At 40.3% G+C, this 19,307-nt stretch overlaps 1 protein-coding gene across 3 annotated transcripts in view; it reads right to left on the bottom strand.

The window, feature by feature from the left end:
• Nucleotides 1–10,096: 10,096 nt before the first annotated feature.
• LOC147895071 (pre-rRNA-processing TSR1-like protein) overlaps nucleotides 10,097–19,307 on the bottom strand; it is a 45,323-nt gene continuing 36,112 nt past the window's right edge. The window contains exons 16-22 of one of the 3 annotated variants that reach the window (XM_087383563.1): nucleotides 12,918–13,177; nucleotides 12,583–12,669; nucleotides 12,220–12,447; nucleotides 12,058–12,136; nucleotides 11,628–11,691; nucleotides 11,355–11,473; nucleotides 10,097–10,524 (exon numbers count right to left, since the gene is read on the bottom strand). In XM_087383563.1, coding sequence (XP_087239689.1) covers nucleotides 11,370–11,473; nucleotides 11,628–11,691; nucleotides 12,058–12,136; nucleotides 12,220–12,447; nucleotides 12,583–12,669; nucleotides 12,918–13,177 — 822 coding nt within the window. In that variant the 3' untranslated portion in view covers nucleotides 10,097–10,524; nucleotides 11,355–11,369. Of the gene's footprint in view, nucleotides 10,525–10,713; nucleotides 10,923–11,354; nucleotides 11,474–11,627; nucleotides 11,692–12,057; nucleotides 12,137–12,219; nucleotides 12,448–12,582; nucleotides 12,670–12,917; nucleotides 13,178–19,307 lie in introns of those variants that run through there. The other 2 variants (XM_087383561.1, XM_087383562.1) reach the window with 2 other exon arrangements.

Below are 19,307 nucleotides of genomic sequence, written 5' to 3' on the forward strand. Positions count from 1 at the left end.
GAGATATGGTAAAAAATTCAGACCAACTTAGATGCAAACTCAGCTAGCGAGGTTGAGGTGGCTAGGAACCAAGAAAGTAGCCTAGTCACACTGAGAACAAGAGCACACTTGGACGTAAAGATGAAGGAAGAGTAGAAGTAGCCAGGGAGGGTCACTAATAGAAGCACCAAAATGCTAGCTTGATGAGCCGTCAACGGGAGAACTTTGAAGTGTCAGCAAAGGCGATGGTTGATGGCCCTGGACTCCTTGCAGGTAGAGATAACTCAAATGAGGAGAGATGAGGATAACTTCCAAACACAACCAACAACAGCTTGCATCACTGACAGAGATCAGGAAAAACTTAGGATGAGCCAACATGAAAAGAAGAGGGAAGTCAACAAAACGCTGAGGTAGACGAAGGAATGCTGAGGCGGCTAGAGAAAATTTAGTGGGGAGGACAACAACCCTCCTAACTCCCTCTAACCACTAGTACTTGAAATTTGATTGAAAAGAGCCAATGTGCACGATTCCTATTTTCTAACTAGGAAAACGTGAAATCCAAATCCTAATGTCTAAACCACCAAAACCAACCATTCAGCTCAAATTTTTTTTTTTTAAAAACAAGAAAGGCTCAAAAAAGCCTAGGGATTGATTTAGCATCGAACCCCACTAAATTTTGTTTGAAACCTAGATCAACCTAATAATCTTTTATCCTTTGAGCTTACTAGACCCCGGCTCCTTTTAGTAAGCCATAAAGAAAAGAAGTAAAAGAAAGCAATTCAATAATCAAGAGCAAACAAAACTCTTTCATTAGTTAATGAGACACACATCTCGCACAAATCACATATGAAAAAATTACTTGACATAAAGGGCCAAGGCACTTAAATTCAAATAGATTAACTCACATATATATATAGAGCTCACTAATGCCATGAACAACAACAATTATAAGGTAGTGTCAAATTTTAACGGGTAAATAAATTCTACATAATAGAGCCATGCCAAACTTACATGGATATAGCCTTATCTATAGTAAATATCAAGAAAGCAAATATAAAACATAATGATTTTTAATGTTCAGCATAGAATGAAAAGTTATCTCTATAAAGCATGCTTTTTACATTTAAATCCATTTAATAAAATGTGATAAAATCCTTTTGGCACCAACCATTTATGAAGCTGCACTTATTAACAATTCGGACTATATTAGAATGAAATTACAAGCTCACCAAAGCAAAGAATGGTAACCAAGGATATTGACCAAACTTATGACCTTTATCACCCAAAAATCAAAGGCGAACAACAATCAATCATTAGTTAGTTAGACCCATTTCTAGTTCAAAATACTAGACAATTTTTTGCTGAAATCTTACTTTTAGAAATCAAAGGAAACTAGAAAGCCTCGCCGGAAAGAAGTAGAAACTCCACACAAAACCCACAAACACTTAGATAAAGAAACAACTCTAAAGATAGAAAATGAGAAAATTAATTTATAATCAAGGCGCCCTCATAATTTATAATCAAGGCTCCCTCATAGTAGGAAATGAGAACACAAGTAGACTTTTCAATCCCACTAAAAACCTCCAAAGAAGAAAATCTAAGAACCAAGACAAGGAAATGACTTTGGACAAGTCAACCGAAACTCCTATCGCATGCATAAAGAGTGGCATAGTAATGTGGAAATGACATATGCTTTGTAATATATACTTCATCAAAATTGAAGTAGATATATGATCTACATGTAAGTTGTTTGTGGAATACAAAAATCTTCACAACGAGTGTCATGTGAAAATTATCTACCGTCGCGCGCTCATGTAGTAAGCATAAAAGCCCATTGAACTTTGCAAAATTTCATAGGATGGAGTTTGATCCTTTAACACCCCATGACACACACTCGGTTGTGGTCTTTTGTAGTTGCATTGCAGTCTCCATATTTTTCTGCATACCAATTTGGAGTTAGTATAATCATGGCATGTCTTTTCAAATTTGATTTCGGTTTGTGTATGTGTGTGTGGGTGTGTGTGTGTGTGTGTGTGTGTGTACATATGTGTGTATTTGAGATTTTGAAGTGAGACTAAGTTACATATTAAGGCTAAGGGATATGATTCCTCAAAATGTTTTTTAAATTATTATAGTTATTCCTTGACTCGTTGAATTATTAGTTAATTCTTTATCGGTTCTTTCTCTTATAAATTGATATTTCCTTATTTCTTGACTTCATATTCTTTTAGTCCTAGCTGAATTTCAACTATGATTCTTGCATTTGGCCCATAAGGAGAATTGGGGTCTCAAAAGAGTAGCTCTATATGCCCTATAGTCAAAGAATCTTTGAAGGTAGAATATCATAGCCTTTTGGAGTATTTAATGTATTCTTACATGAGGGAATTATGAACACGTTTTACAAGACACAACTCAATGGCCCATTACTTATTACAAAAAGGGCTGCGATAAGGCCTCACATACCTACATTTCGTTGATCATGAATCAATATCATGGGAAGCTCACCAAACTCTAGATATCATTGGTATTCGCAACCATGACATTTTTCCTGGACATTAGCCACTTTGTTGCCTTTCTAGTGTTACTTTTGGTCCAATAGATCATATTTAAAATCTCTTAGATGTTAGGATGATCACCATCATCAATATTGTCTCTCTCTCTCTCTCTCTCTCTCTCTCTCTCTCTCTCTCTCTCTCTCTCTCTCTCTCTCTCTTACGTCTCTCTCTCTCTCTCTCTCTCTCTCTATCTTACGGCCCATCTCTCCTTTCTCTCCTAGCCCAAGCAGTTTGAGCAGCCCGGTCTCTCCCAGCGAGGTCGTTTTGTCTATTGATGTGCTGCTTCTCCTCTTGCCACCGCCACCGCCACAAAGTTCCTCCAAAGTTCACAGCTTCATAGCTGCCACCTCAAGAAGCTAAGCTTCAGTGAAGATTTAGTTCGGTTCAATTCAACTAACTTCACCTTGGTTCAATCTGGTCTAGTCAGTTCATAGTTTAATTTTACTAGCACTCCCGTTCATAGACTCCAGGTTGGGCTGAACCCTTGGTCACCATGGAATTCCCTAAGGTCAAAGTTTTGCAACCCTAGCCCCCTCTTTCAAGCCTTCGTATTCTACCATTAAGAAGACACCTTCTCCCTATGCAAAAACACATCAAAGGCAGATGGTTAATATTGACCCACAGGAGCAAATCTATTACCTTCAACAAGGATTAGAGAGTTGAAGCTTCAGCTTGCAGCCCTTGGGAGGAAAGTGCAGGACATGGAGAGTAGTGGAAAGGAGGAAGTTATTGGAGAGTAGTACACAAATGTAATGCATCTCCACCTGCACCGATACTTGTCTCCACGGTTCAAGACATGATCACCACTCACGTGAGCTCAATCAAGCAAGAGATAGCTGCTTCTGATGCCAATAACAAAGTCAATAAAGCTAACCTTTATGTGGAATTAAAAGAGCAGGAAGCTAGAGCACGAAATAAGACGATCTTATGCCTTAGGGTACTGAAAGCAGTCTGCCTTCGTGATGATGAGGAGAAAAGCATTGAGGACATAATGATATGCCTTAAGAAGGAAGTTCTGCAAATCAAAAGGAATGCAAATGATATCTACAATGTCTACCATACTGGCACACAAGCACAGATCTACTGCAGAGGCAAGGTAGCAAGAATCAAAATTCTCAGACAAATACATAAGTTCAAGGGTACAAGGATTTGGATATCTGAGGAACTCACTCTGCTCCAACTCAAACAAAGAAACAATGAACTCACCAAGGTAAAGGAAGCATGCAAGGTAGGCAAATGGGCGGTTTATTGAGATGGGCAAGCATTAATTAGGGACTTCAAATCCAAACCCAAAGACTCTCAGTCTTAAAGTGATGTTATAAATACCACTTTATAATAGTGTTAAAATGCAGCTAAGCTCTATAATAACATGAGAGGAGTTGGCCTTGTCCACTCCCTTGATTCTCTGTAGTAAGTGATTTTTTTTATGTTGGTACTTTGTCTCAACTTTTGGGAGACTCGCTTGCTTCCCACATGGTGGTGGATCTAGTATAGTGGACTATGTACTAGACCCAATAGACTTTGTCTTTCTAATCCTTCTCTTGTCCTTGATCTTACATCGGATGTCACACTCCAAATTCAAAGCTCTCAATAGCTCACCCCTGATTTCAGCTCCCACCTCCCAAACAATACATTTAAGTCATCATGGCCCTTGGCCTTTTGACTTCCTTCATTTCTCTTATGAGCAATACTATTTTATTACACTTACCTTTTAGTTTTTCCCTTTTCATATAAACTCTTCTAGCCTAGATTGTTGTCAGAATTGTTCACTTTCCTCTGCTTGCCTAATATTAATATAACCACAACTTACCCATATATCTATTTCTTCCATACTTCTAACCTACCTTACTCAAGTACTTCTCTTCCATTCCTTTCCATTACTTAAAATTGCATTTCTCAATATTTCTTTTTCTCTTCGAGTAGACAGTATGTCATAACACTAGGTGATGACCTACTGTCTCACCTAGTGTAGGGCAAAGGTGGATACACATACACATACACAATATCCCTTTTTCCTTTTTACTTTTCTTCCCTTTATCATCCTTCAAAAACCCCTTTAAAGCTGCCTTCCCCCCCTGCCCCCCCCTCCTCTGTCTCTGTCTCTGTCTCTCTCTCCAAAATTTTCACTCACTCTCTCTCTACCCTTCTATCCCCTCTCTTTCCCCTAACATTCCCCCTAAACCTCTCAAATTTTCCCACTCTAGCACCTTTTTCTAATTTTCATAGTTTTTTTCTTAAATTTTTTATATTCTCCCCTATTTTTTCTTTTAACTTATTTTTATAACTTCCTAATTTTCACTAATCATGTCCTAACTCTCCCTATTATTTTATAATTCTCTTTGCTTTTAAAATTTTTTCTAAATAACTTTATAAACTTTTCTTAAAATTTTACCTATATTTTGTTTATGTTTTCCAATTTCCCTAATTTTTGCTTCTTTCTAAATTTCTAATTCTCCTTATTTGTTTATTGTTTTTACTTAAAATTTTCCCTTTATTCATAATTTCTTACTTTTTGCTTACTATTTTATCTTCTATTTATAAAAATAAATAAACATCCCTTTATTTTCTTCTTAACTTTAAATTTTCTCTTATTTGTTCTTCTATTTTTTTTCTTACTATTTTTTCTTTTCTAACACAAACCTTCTCAAAATTATTTTTTCCTCCCCTACCTAATTTATTTACTTTTCACTATTTTCCTAATTCTAACGTTAATTTCCTCCCTTTTATTATTTTTTTCTACCTTATCCTAACTATAAAGCTTCAATTTTTTGATTTAATTCCATTTGTAAACACTAAATCAACCCCCCTCGCCCGCCCCCCCACGTGTCCCACTGCCATTGCGCCTCTGACTACACCTCTGCCAGCACTTTCATGTACGCTTTGCGCCTCCCTCTGCGTAGCTTGCCACCTCATTTGACGGGTCTCTGACTGTACATTGCCTCCCCCACTCTCCCATTGTACTTCGCCTACCTATATAAGAGGCCTCTCCCATGATTATCGGTGGACTGTGATATCCCGCCATCTAAGCCCACTGAGCTCCGCCCACCCCACGGTCCCCGCTCTGCTCTGCCACATCGCTCATCCCTGGAGCTTCTCCGATTGTGCCATCGTTTGGCTACTCTACTAGCACCATCCGCACCATGTACTCCGAACATCTTTTGCACTTCTCTATGCCGCCTTCAAAGACATGCATCCATTTTAAACCCCCCCTCCCCCTCTCTTCTCTATTTCATTTATACCACCTTTTTTTAGGATTTACCCCTCTAATTAATGTTCTCCCCCTTCTCTATACCCCCCCCCTCCCCCCCTTCTCTCTCTATATCTTTATTCCCCCTCTTATTAATGGAACATAACCACACTTTCAATTACCTCTCTAAGGTTATTTTTTACTTCCTTAGCCCATTTTAATTATCTTTATTTTTTCTCTTGAGCTTACCCTTATTCAGATTTTTTCTTTTCAAGCACTTGTATTCTCCTCTTCTAACCCCCTTGTTTAAATTCCATTCTTCCTAATTACCCATACAATTACACTCCACGTCTTTTTACACTAATTCCCCCATTTCCTTTCCCCCCCATTATTTTACATTAAATTCCACCCCCTCCCCCCCTTCCCCCCCCTGTTTTTTTATTCCTATTAATTTGTATTAAATCTGCCTCTATTTTAAACTCAATTTGGCTTGGTTGTTTAATAACTATAACTTGTAGCATTACTATACCTCGTCCACACTTCTTCCATAAACTCCTCCCCTTCCACACTCTTCTCACCCCCCCTTTTTCTACAAAGGTTCATTATTTCTCTCGTTAAACATCTAAACTCATTGTTCTACAACCTCCCTTTTTTTTACAAAGGTTCATTATTTCTCTCTTTAACCTCTAAACTCACTCTTCTACCCAAACAATCCTGTATTTACATTAAGCTTGATAAGTGTATGGCCAAGTGTTGATTTTTATTGTGACTGTGATAACAAGGGAGGGGTGTTTATGACACCTATCTTCACAACTAAAGTTAAAATTGGTTCTTACTATTTTGCTTATTGGATGGTGGCAGGTATGCAGACTCCCCTCTTCAATAAAAGTGATGCTGGCTAGGACTTTCCAAGCTCTACTTTTATGCCGTTGTGAAAAATAATTTTTACAAAATTGCCCACCGCTTGGAAACTTTTAGGGGTTCACGTTACTAGTTCAAATTCTTTTCCTTTAATGCAATAAGTTTCTCTTTCTTCACTCTCTGGTCATTTCACTATGCAAAGGGGTGTTGTTAAGTCTTCCACACACCCCTTTGCAATAAGTTTCTCTTCCTTCCACTCTGGGATGGTGGCAGGTATGCTCCCCCTCTTATTTATGAAACATAACCCCACTTTCAAATTAACTCTCTAAGGTTATTTTTTACTTCCTTAGCCCATTATAATTATCTTTATTTTTTCTCTTTAGCCTACCTTGAGTTAGATTTTTTCTTTTCAAGCACTTGTATTCTCCTCTTCTAACCCCCTTGTTTAAATTCCTTTCTTTGCAATTACCCATACAACTACACTCCCATCTTCATTAGTTCAATTTCCCTCCACGTCTTTTTACATTAATTCCCCCCCATTATTTTCCATTAAATTCCCCCCCCTCCCCCTTTTTTTGTTCCTATTAATTTGTATTAAATCTCCCTCTATTTTAAACTCAATTTGGCTTGGTTGTTTAATAACTATAACTTCTAGCATCACTATACCTCCTCCACACTTCTTCCATAAACCCTTTCCTTTCCACACTCTTCTCACCCCCCCTTTTTCTACAAAGGTTCATTATTTCTCTCTTTAAACCTCTAAACTCATTGTTCTACAACCCCCCCTTTTTTTACAAAGGTTCATATTTCTCTCTTTAACCTCTAAACTCGTTGTTCTACTCAAACAATCTTGTATTCACATTAAGCTTTATTAGTGTATGGCCAAGTGTTATTTTTTTGTGTGACTTTGATAACAAGGGAGGGGTGTTTATGACACGTGTCTTCCTAACTAAAGTTAAAACTAGTTCTTACTATTTTTCTTATTGGATGGTGGCAGGTATGTAAACTCCCCTCTTCAATAAAAGTGATGTTGGTTAGGACTTATCCAAGCTCTACTTTTATGCAGTTGTGCAAAATCATTTTTACAAAATTGCCCACCGCTTGGCAACTTTTAGGGGTTCACCTACTGGTTCAAATTCTTTTCCTTTAATGCAATAAGTTTCTCTTTCTTTTACATTCTCCCTTCACTCTCTAGTCATTTCACTATGCAAAGGGGTGTTGTCAAGTCTTCCCCACACACACACACACACACACACACACACACACACACACACACACACACACACACACAAGCCTTACCTTGGCTAAACAAGTTGTGCAACATTTTTGGCCTTGCAAGGGGCCTTTGAGTTTTGAGTGGATGTTTGTTTCCCTTGGGAAAAGTCATGCAGACCGGTTTGGTTAGGAGATTAGTACTAATTTTAGTTAGGTGATTAATTCTAGCTAGTTTAAGTTGTGATTAGGCTATTTGTTATGTTAGTCAATTGGCCGCCTTTTGCTTGTGTCTTCTCTGTTGGCTCGGATTGGCTCCCCGGATTTTGGCTTTATCTCTTGTGTGTTCTAAGATAGATTTCCTCTTTATTCTCATTGACGAGATCTTTAAATGATGCGTTCACATCCATTTCGTAGTACGTCCTCCTTTAAGTTGTGTTGCAAATTGCTACAATGAATGCCCAACAAAAAAGCTCAATCTTACTTCTTTCATCACCTAGGAGCTTGCGAAGGACAATAAGAGCGACGGTCGTGCAATGAGAGAAGGACCTTGATTAAGTTAGTGAAGAAGCTTTTTTGGCACTACAAGGAGTTAATGTAAGGAGCCTATGTGGAGAACCATAGTCTTGCCCCATAGTTCTTAAGACCTTCAGTGAACACAAGCTCCATAACTTTTGAAGCTCGACCTATCTGAATCAACTCCCCAACTGGAGCAAGGTTCCACTATTGGATTCGATAAACTATTTGACAACGTCCTTCTTGTGTCCATGCTGGTCTCATTATCTTCCATGTGTGGACCTTATTAACTTGATGCAATGTTAGCTCCCTTACTCTTTCTCATGCATTTGTGGATATGTTTGTGGGTGCACCTTAAGTTTCTACCAAAATGATCTCTTGAATCAATTTTTATTCTTAGTCAACCATTTACACGTATTTTTGTGAAAGAACTTATCTTGCGCCTCCAAGACTTCCTAATCCATTCCGCGGTCAATTGATGATATGCTACAGACTTTACACTATGGAAATGCTCGGCTTCATGCTCCAGAGTGCTAGTGTTGCCACTCTACTGGAACATTGCACAGATTTAAAAAACGTGGAGGCTTATTTCATCTTTGGCATGGTAAGCATGTCTTCTCTACTCATAAACAAGTTTTTGCTTAGTCTACATTGTCCAATCTAGCTTAATTGCACAACTTCAAGTATGCTTTCACTTTCATATGACCAAGGATCTACCTACATACGATTTTTTTCTTTGACATTGTGTTTATTTGTGTGCAAATCTTTGACACTATCCTTCATGGATTTGTGTTTCACAACTAGGGCAATTCTAAACTAAATGTTCAAGGTTTGAACATACAATTTGCTTACATGCTAAGGAAAAAAGTGCTTCAAGGATAAACAACACTTTAGCAAGGCCATAGTGGAAAGATGGGTTTGGACAATAGATATTTTGCAAGTTCTCCATTTTAAGATAGTTTGCAAAGTACAACTTTCTTACAATTAAGTAAAGATAGTCCACTTGTCTTTACATCCAATGAGAATAAATCCATAGTAAGTCTTAATTTTCATCATGTGAATGTCATGCATGAGTCTATTGGAGGTTTAATTGAAAAGACAAATGTGCCAAGACTTGGGCAACTCAACATAGGGTCATGATCTCTAGCGGAGTCCTGTCAGCATTGCAAAAATATGAAAACGAACCCAATCTAACAATACTTTAAATACATATAACGATAGCTACAAATTCTTGGCACCCCTAGTATTGGGATGTACAAGTACATCAACTTTGTGGTGCATTTGGGCTCACCTAAGATATTGAATCAAGTATCTACAAGAACTCCTCATTTTCTCCTTAAAAATGACTCATTTTGTAAATGCTGTTAATCTATCATTATTTTACAATGTGAGACAATACATTTACAATATTGTGATTTTCTTAACAATGACATGTAATACTATGAAATTTTAAAATTAATCAAAGGCTATAATCCTCAAAAGACATCCAATAGCCTAAATGCGAAGAGCTTTTCATTCCATTTATTTTCATGACTGTGTTCGGATTCATGGTTGAAAATATATGGAATTGCAAATTCTTGGAATAGCCTAACCCGAGGCATGCTAACATGCCTTTGTATTAAGACTTCTTAATTCCATGTTCTTACATGCCCTTTTGCAAATGTTATGGATGCTGGTGGGAAGTGGAGTGCCCAAATGAATGGATCCTTTTCACATATATTTCCTCCAAATGTGCTTCACAATGTTAGTCAAAATGGGTCCAATGGTATGTAAGGCATGTCATGACCTATTGTGAACAACTGCCTAGTATACAAACAATGCTAGCAAGTACACAGCAACTCATGCATAATTTTCAGGTAAATGCCACTCTTTTGCAATATGTAAGCCTTCAAGTGGCAAGCAACTGTAGCTGGAGTGGTAAGGCATGAAAACAAAGATGCTCCAGGGTATTTAGCTTTTGCAGAATAAAAAGAGTCAAATGATGAATCAAGTCCTGCTTTCAGAACTAAACTGAGGGGAGGAATTTCATGTGGCCCACCATATAAACATAATAGAGAAAATGCCACTCAAACATCGCCTTTTATTTGACTGAAATTAGAAACTCTATTATGTATGCGAACGAAAGATACAGAGTGCCCAAAAGATGGACTAAAGCCATTGGAGGACGTTGAACAGCCGTCTCATGATACCTGAGTAAGATATGTAAGGCAAACTCTGTACAGAAAAGGCATTACAAAATCAGGAAAATTTAGCCTGTTGCTGCCACTCTTAAATAAGCCGGAATGTAGGCCAGACTCTGCACTTCTCGATGTTGAAGGAATGACCACAATTACCAGACAGACAGACAAACAACTCTGCAATTTCAGCTCTGCTTGTATCAGCTTTCACAGTGACACTGCCCAATTTCAAATGAAGTCCACTTCACAAGAAAGCCCAGCACAGTATCCAATAATAGCATAGGAGGAAAGCATCAGCTGCATCCTCCAGAGTAGCACCTCTCCATTGAAAGGAAATCTTCCTCACAGCTGCATTTGTCTCAATTCATTTTCTCCTTTGAGTGGCACTCTTACACCCTGCACTAGCATTGAATTCACCCATTCTCTTTATTACCTCTGTAAAAATTTGAGAACGAGTAAGTAACTCTTCAGAGATTGCTCGATCGACACAACCTGTTCCCCCTGTGCTGGAAATCTAGTGGATTCAACAATCCTAAAAAACGTCCCTTAAGGTGTTACCTCCCAAATTTCAAATGACTTTTGTTATAAACAGTGGATGGTATAGTCATCTCTGTAATTGTGTCCATATTAGGGTCTCTACAAGGGTTACAAGCTCAGCTGCTAGCTCATGACAGTGAAGCAGGTAAGAAGATCATCTAGTGGAGCTTTTGAGGATTTTTGCCACGAGTCAGTGTTCCATGCAGCAAAACTAGGAAATCTTGTCTACAAGCACAAATTGAATCCCTCAAGAATACCTTAGTCAACTTGTGTACTGAAGTACCTACCAAATTCTATAAAATATATTATCATGTAAGAGCATTGACATACCTCTGTGTTGCAACTTCATGAACCAAGGCCTGGCCATTTTGGGTAAACCCTCTTATACAAGCTCACACAAACAGCATCCCGTTGCTGAAGGACACCATCGAATACACACTTCATCGCCCCTGGTCACAAAAGAACAGGAATTTGTAATCATTAAGCCTGTGAAAATTGCTTCCAATGGCATCTAATGGCAGTGAACAAAAGACCATGGAAACACCTCTGCAGTAGGCATGAAAGGAAAATGTGCATGAAGAAATGCTTTCATATAGCCCATACCATGAGTACCAACAGGTTCTTTGATTCGACCCCGGCGTCCATATTTTGTCCATAATTCAAGGGGCTGCAATCCAAAAAACCAATAATCACCTCTTTTTCCAGAGTTACACTAAAGGAAGGTACTGGAGAAACAAGGTATATCCTCATTCAGTGAGTTGCCTAAAACCAGAAACATTGTCTATCAATATCGAAAACACTGTAAAACTAGAGATTCCTGTCATATCAACAGTTAATTGTAGCAAATCCCTACACCATAAAATTCACTCCATCAGCAAGTGTATGAACTGTTCTATTACAAACCTCTAGAGGAGTCAGGTATAGAGCATGCTAAGGCTTTACTTGCAAGCAACAATAAACCAATGCTAGCATGCAACATTGCCTATGTGCATTAGAAGTGGAAACCAAATTGACTGCGGGTTTAAAGTTTTACCTTGAACCAGCGCACATCCTCAGGATTGTGGAACATAAACCTTACAACTGCCTTCTGCTTATGTACTCTCTGTGGATATCTGAACATCAACGTCACAATATTACTTGCAGAACATGGGACTGAGAGTGCTATCAAATACATTTCGATGGCAAGTAGATATACCCAGAAAGAACAATCTTCTTTAAGATGATGCGATCAGGATCTATACTCTTTAATGTGCCTGAAGCCACAAGAGTTGATTTACCACTGCCACTGTCCTTGAAAACCACCAATGGAAGAGGCGGAAGAGAGATGGGTGCAAAAACTGAGGCAACAGAGAAACGGCCAGGATGCAAAAATCTTTCAAGCTTGTGCTTATCCATGTTAATGTCATCGGTTGAGAAAATAGGTCTGGAAAACATGCCAAACAAAAATATATAGACTGATTAACCATCTTACGCTTAAGTATGATTCTCTGTTTCCACCATCTATCACAATAAAATGGGTCCAATCAATACAATAAAGAGAGCCATGATGGATCTTTACCTTGTCTTGTATACGCGGAATCCTGAATGAAAAATGAGGGCCTCTTTTGACTTCAAGGGCTCTGTGAAACTTTCATGTTTCTTAATGCTGCAAAATGCAAAAGCGAAAAAACTCTATCTGGTAAGCACAATCATCACTGCACGATACTTGATGCAATATGCGGACACTATAGGCACCTGAGAGATACGGTTCATTAAAAACAACTATGACAAGATCTCTACTGCCTTTCTAGATTGTTTGTTAGTTTGTTTTCCCCCCTAGATTGACTGTTTAACCATGTCCCAGCCTTCAGTTCTGAACATTCTAGGAGAAATACATGTCCATAATCAACCAACCTGAAATGTAAAACAGACATTTTTGACTCATGCTGCAGCAGCCCCCAGACCACTGAAGGCGTGTGTGTGTACGTACTTCGTAGATTAGAGGCCACATTTAGTGGAACATCTTTGATATGAAGCCTCACATATGTGCCCACACTAACAGAACCATCCATTTTTCCTTGATCTATATCTTTGGCTTTAGCAAGGATATGCTTTTGTGTTCTCTGAAATTTTTCAAAAGAGAAAATTCTACCATATTCTGGTGGCAAGGACTCCTGCAAATTGTCGCTGTCATGAGAAACCTCATAAAGTAATTATGACAAGTACATCCATTGAAAAAACGTACTTAAAGTACATCATGCTACTCATGTTCCATCAACCAACGAATCACCCAATTTTTGAGGATTTCATCAATGTGTCAAACACCTTACACTTGAAAAGATCCAAGAATATGCATGAAATTGGCTCGTATAATCTTGATAACATTTAGCGAACAGAGAATAGACTCCCAACCGCAGAATACCATATGTTGTTTACTATGTTCCATCCTGTAAACGGTGTATGACTCACAACCTCCCAAACATGGACGAAAGCCTAGATGAGCTTAGCTGATGTCAGAATTTTTAAAACACAATGGTTCCTCCAAAAATGCCGTCAATAGTATGGAAAATTGGTATTAACTTCTAGCACTCTCCCTTAGTGCTCAAAATCATGTCTCTCAGTCTTAGAGGAGACCACCAGAGACGAGGCGTCACTCTTGAGTCTTGACATAGCCCATCAAATCTAGAGATCAAGGAGATCACGTCCTCCGCCACAGGGCAAGACAGCTCGACAGCCGTAGATCCCCCGCCGGAGAGCCACCACGGTGCCGGGTTTTGGCTTTTGAGTCTCAGCTTTCAGTTTGCATTTGAGTTTTTGTTTGAGCTGTTGAGCTCTTTAGCTTAGCATAGGACTCCTAGCGTGCCCTCTGCTTCAGCCCATTGAGGCTTGTATGAGTTATTACTCTTGGTGTACGTTGTCCCATAGGCCCACGAGCCCTCCCAAAGACACTAATCTCTCTCTCTCTCTCTCTGACCTCTGCTCAAAGACCCACTCAGACGCTGTGCTTAGAACCCCCACTCAGACCCTCACTCAAACCCCAATAGTAGTCTGCACCCCTCCTGCTCACCTCTTGTGTGTGTGCGAGTGTACATGCATGTGTGCATGCCCCTAGCAGTAGTCTCCTCCCCTTGTAGAGCAGTCCCTTGTAGCCATACTCTAAAGCTGCTGCCTCCCTACCCTATCTATATGCAAAGACATACCAATGGGGAGCCCTTAACCAGCCCATTGTTGGCCCTCAAGAGCAGATTTTCTCTCTACAGCAAGAAGTACGAGAGCTACGGTTATACAGGGCAGTTCTGGTAGCCTGATTCAAGACCTTGAGGGACCTAGGAAGCAAGCCGTAGTCACTGAGGTAATGCAGACCTGCAAGTCCTCTCCTCCTACCCCGTAATTAGTCTCTGCAGCCAAGCATCTTCTTCACACAGACGTGCAAACAATTGACAAGGAAGTGATTGTAGGGCTCGATACAAAGGCAAATAAAACTGACATTCAGGCTGAAATTAAGGAGCACAAAGCCAAACGTAGCAATGCACTGAAGATCAGAATATGCGGCCTTCTTGAAGCCTGGTTTCAACGAGCAGGATACATAAATGAGACTCTCCCCTAGCATTGAATAGCTGGAAGAGGACTAAGACAAATAGATTCCGCAACTAATATTCGCCACCATGGAGGGCATGCCATAATTACACAAGCACATGGGATATACGAATCAAGCTTCTTTGCCAATCTTACAAGCTGAAAGGGACCAAGACATGCACACTCAACTGAACCAAAAGGCAACGGAATTAGCCAAAGTCAAGGCTGCTAGGATGGATGGAAAATGGGTAATATATGGTGAGGGTGTGGCCCTCATCAAGGAGTTTTAATCCAAACCAACAGACGCTCGCCGTTTATTGTCTTATTTTTCATACTACAATATAGGTACCTTATAATAATTCAGAGTCGCTATATGCACCCCTTGGGAGCTGCCTTGTGCCCTCCCTGAACGAATGTATTAGCTGGTTTTTGGCTGTCCCACAGATCTGTTAATCTCCCGTGGACATTAATAGACTTTCTTTCTTTCTGTCTATAACATTCAAATTTCCTAGCACCCATGGCCTTGTGAAAGAATCAGTAATGTACTGATTTGTGGTGTAGACAATCAGATCTACCATTTAGGTTGCAACCCTTCAACGAGTAAATATAATTGCACTCGTCACATTATGAGTAGTGTGGTGTGAACACACCCTTGGTGCATGGAAACTTTTTCCTCCAATTAAGTGGATTTCCCCCCTAGGTTAGTATTAGTTTAAGCGTCCTTTGTAGCATATATATTTCTCATTATTTGGTCTTACCCCCATTCCCGACATTTGGTATTAAAGCCCTATTCCTCTACTAGCTCAAGCTAGTCCTAGCTCAGGAGAAGGTCCTTCAGCTAAGTATTGCCTTTTCAAGGACCAACGCTTGCGGATAAAGACAAAAGCTGCACCGATGTGCGATCGAGTAAGGGTGGGAGTGGTTTCGGGTTGTTGATACAATTATTCACCTCAGGTTTGGGAGGAAAATGAAAATTCCTTGAAGCTGCCATTGACTACAATCAATGAGTCCGTGCTCTTTTTTGTCTATTGAGACTTGTACATCGTTGTGCCGCACAACCAATCTCCTCGAGAGCTACCACCAGTGCCTTGTCATCTCAGGATTGGGTGAAGAGCTATTTCATCGTGACCCATCAATTGCCGCTGCCGCCTTCTCAACATTGTGCAAGACTTGCTTTCTATCCCCTCGTTGTTCCTTGCGATCTGCAATTGCCTCAATATTTTGCATGACTTGCTTCATCGCTATAAGTCTATAGCACAAGCCATTCGTACAACTACTCCAGCCCATACACCATCCATGGTTTCTCTCTCTTCTATATTTTCAAACAGATTCATTTAGGACATTGAGACATTGGCAACATTGTGTCTTGTTGGCATTGCAAATCTTAGGCCCTCTATAGGTCTTGAACAAATGTGCGAATAGACACTTGGATAGCACATCTTGCTGCCATGCCATCAGCCGCCTAGATCATATATATACCTTTGTAGAACTAGAATATATCCAATCGAACAAGTTCAGATTGTTGTTGTTGTATAGACCAAAAATAATTTTTAGCTGTTGCGTAAGATATTACAGTTGATCACCACTTGGACGAAAATTCAAAGCAATTGTATGTCCGCTATGGTGATAACAAAATATACCTTTGTCAGACAAGAATATATCCAATTGTACAAATTCATATCTTTGTTGTTCTAAAGATCGAATTTATTTTTTCATAGTTGGATGTGTTTTCATCTCCGACTCACCATTGCCCCAGAAAACCATGCAATTTATGGCCATTTGTCATGTCCATACCTCAGCCTAGTTCCTAACATATCCTAATGCCCTCCAGCTTCTAAGTTCTCCTATGAGGGCCTTACAGATTGAACATCTACATCTAAGCGGATCTCCAGAGGTGGAGCAATAATCTCCAATTATTGCCTACTACGCACATAATAGATCAAATATCTAAAGATCAACTGTGACTCCATCTTGACCTGCCCAATGTCATAAAAATGAGAGAATATGATCATGATAATGTCATAGACAGACATATAGAAAGAAAGAAAGAAAGATATATTACCCTCTTCCAAAGGCCTCACACGTTTGTGAGACAAAAAGGTACATCCAAAGTTGATTCCGAATACACGTCACCATGGGCCAGTGCAAGTGCAAGGTGCACTATAGAGTGCTAACAAGAAAATCAAAATCAAAACTGAAACTTGCTACAATGTTGTATACTAAGGTCCTGAAGTCAAGCACCAATTGTACAGGGGGATACACAAGACCTTCTATGGTGCGTACAGCTTATGGTGGAGCCCTCCAGTGAGATGCGAGGACATCTTGTATATGCCTTAGTTGAGTCGCCGCTATACATGGTGGCGGGCGCAATCTCTGTCTCCTTTGTATACATCTAGCCACATCAAAGGTGATCCCTTGTGTCTAGCGGTCACAAAATAGACCGAACCTCCATCATGTGCGTCCTAGTCAGTCTCTGCTTGCTCGGTCTTCAAGACTCCGACTTCTGCTCATCTCTTCTTCTTGCTAACCCACTCTGACCTCATCGCAGCCATCTCTTCCACCCCTCTCCGGCACTGACTCAAATGCATAGAACTCTGTGACATGCATTCGTGTCCAATCCCTCGCTATCTCAAGTGTCAATATCTCTTTTTGCTATCTAATTTTGTCTCAATGGGGTCTCTTTGTGTCTCTCCATCTCTATCAAGTATACAGCGGCACCCATCTGGTCACGGAAATTCATCATCGAGGTCCATGATCCAAAACCAAGCCCCTCTCAAAGGGGCAGTGTGATATCATCCACATCTCATAGTATAATGGACATCTACACATGGAGTGCTCCTCTATCTCCACATGCTTAAGTGTGCAAAGTCTACACATCCTTTGCTCTTTCGGTATGTGAGTTGCCCTCCTTGCCTCAATCCGAGATGATATCTGGAGCTGGCAATCCTCGGTGTAAGTAACAATCGCCTATCCTTGATCTCACCAACGGATCAAACATCCACCTCCTTGTCAAGGGATCCTAGAAGTAAGCCTCAAAACATGGTCTCTCCAATTGTGCCAAAGCTCCCTGCACTTGTAAATGCAAGTACTGCCCTCACAAATGGGATGGAGGACATACCTGCATAAGAGCACACTTTCTTGGACTGACAAGCCTTGGGGTTGACCCTTGCTCCTCCCCCCTTGAAAATGTGAGACACACTTGCAGAAAGTTGCAAGCAAAGGCAGGTAAAAATAAATTTGCAGAAGAGCTTGATGCAGATGTGACTAATTTGGGAGATGCCTGGGAGAGTGGCGCTACAAGTGCAAGTGCATCTACACATGAACCAAAAAAGAAGAAACAAAAGGTGTCAAAGGAAGCCTTGGCCAAGGCATGGGAGTCCCAGGGACGGAAGGATGCCTACATTGCTCTTCGGTGCTTTTTCTTTGCAGGGGACATTCCTCATTGGAAGGTGAGGAGTCCATATTTTTTGGAAATGGTCCGTGCAATTGGCCAAGTTGGGCCTAGCTTTAAGCCTCCATCTTACAAATCCTTGCGCAGTTCGGAGCTGAAAAATGAGGTCAAGAGTTACTGCAGTTTCGGGATATGCATAGATCAAGAGTTACTGCAGTTTTGGGAGAAATGGAAAAAGTATGGATCCACCATAGTGTGTGATGGCTGGTCTGACACTCAGCATAGGCCTATCATTAATATTATGATCTCATGCATTTTTGGATTTGTCTTCTTGAAGTCTATGGATACTAGTGGGCAGTACAAATGAGGGGAATATATTTTTGGGATATTAAAAGATGCCATTCTTGATGTTGGGCCAGATAATGTGGTGCAGGTGTGTTAATAGGTGGGATATGATGCACTCTCCTTTACATGCAGCAGCTTTTGTTCTCCATCCTATTTGGAGAGAGAGAAATCCAGATGGTGATAAGGAGGTGTATGATGGGTGGATGGATGTCATTGAGCGGTACACGAAGTATGATGTTGAGAGGCAAGGCATCTTATTTGATGAGTTCGATGTTTACAAGTCCATGTCAGGCACATTTGCTCGGGCAATTGCGAAGGATGATAAGAGGATGCATCAAGGGGTGAAGTGGTGGAGACATTTGGGGCTCATACTCCAAATTTGCAGCAGTTGGCTATTCGAGTGCTCTCGCAGGGGACATGTGCTTCTCCTTGTGAGGAACTGGAGCACATTCTCTCTTATACATATCAAAACAAGGAATAGGCTTCTTACATAACAATTAGTATACATCCATACTAATTTGCGACTAATCTCCAAAATCAAGGAAAGGGGATTTGAGAAGATAGAAGTGACCTTCGAAATGATCAACAAGGAGAAGGATGATGAAAGGCTGCTTCCTTTGCAATGCAAGAGACTCCAGAGGGAGAAGAGGAGATTCCAGCCGGACCAGCCCCTCTTGTTACAGGAAGGATGAATGTTGCTGCAGCTTCAAGCAGCTCCACTATTTTGGAGTCCCATGGCGAGGCAGATGAGATTGACAGCGATGAGGATGAGGAGGTGGAGGAGGAAGAGGAGGAGGATGGAATTGATGCTGATGATGATGATGAGGAGGAGGAGGAGGGGGAGGAGGAGGAGGATGGCACTGATGCTAATGATGATGAGGATGAGACACAGAATGAGGATGCACCTTGAGGCTTGAGCCTCATCAATTGTCATGCATGTCAGTTTTGTTTCTTGGCTGTAGCCTGTGGCAGCTTGCAGGGCCCAAGCTGGC

Source organism: Dipteris shenzhenensis, chromosome 13, assembly GCF_047967505.1.
Source record: "Dipteris shenzhenensis isolate YYH24624 ecotype China chromosome 13, Dip_SZ_1.0, whole genome shotgun sequence".
Taxonomy (NCBI): Eukaryota; Viridiplantae; Streptophyta; class Polypodiopsida; order Gleicheniales; family Dipteridaceae; genus Dipteris; species Dipteris shenzhenensis.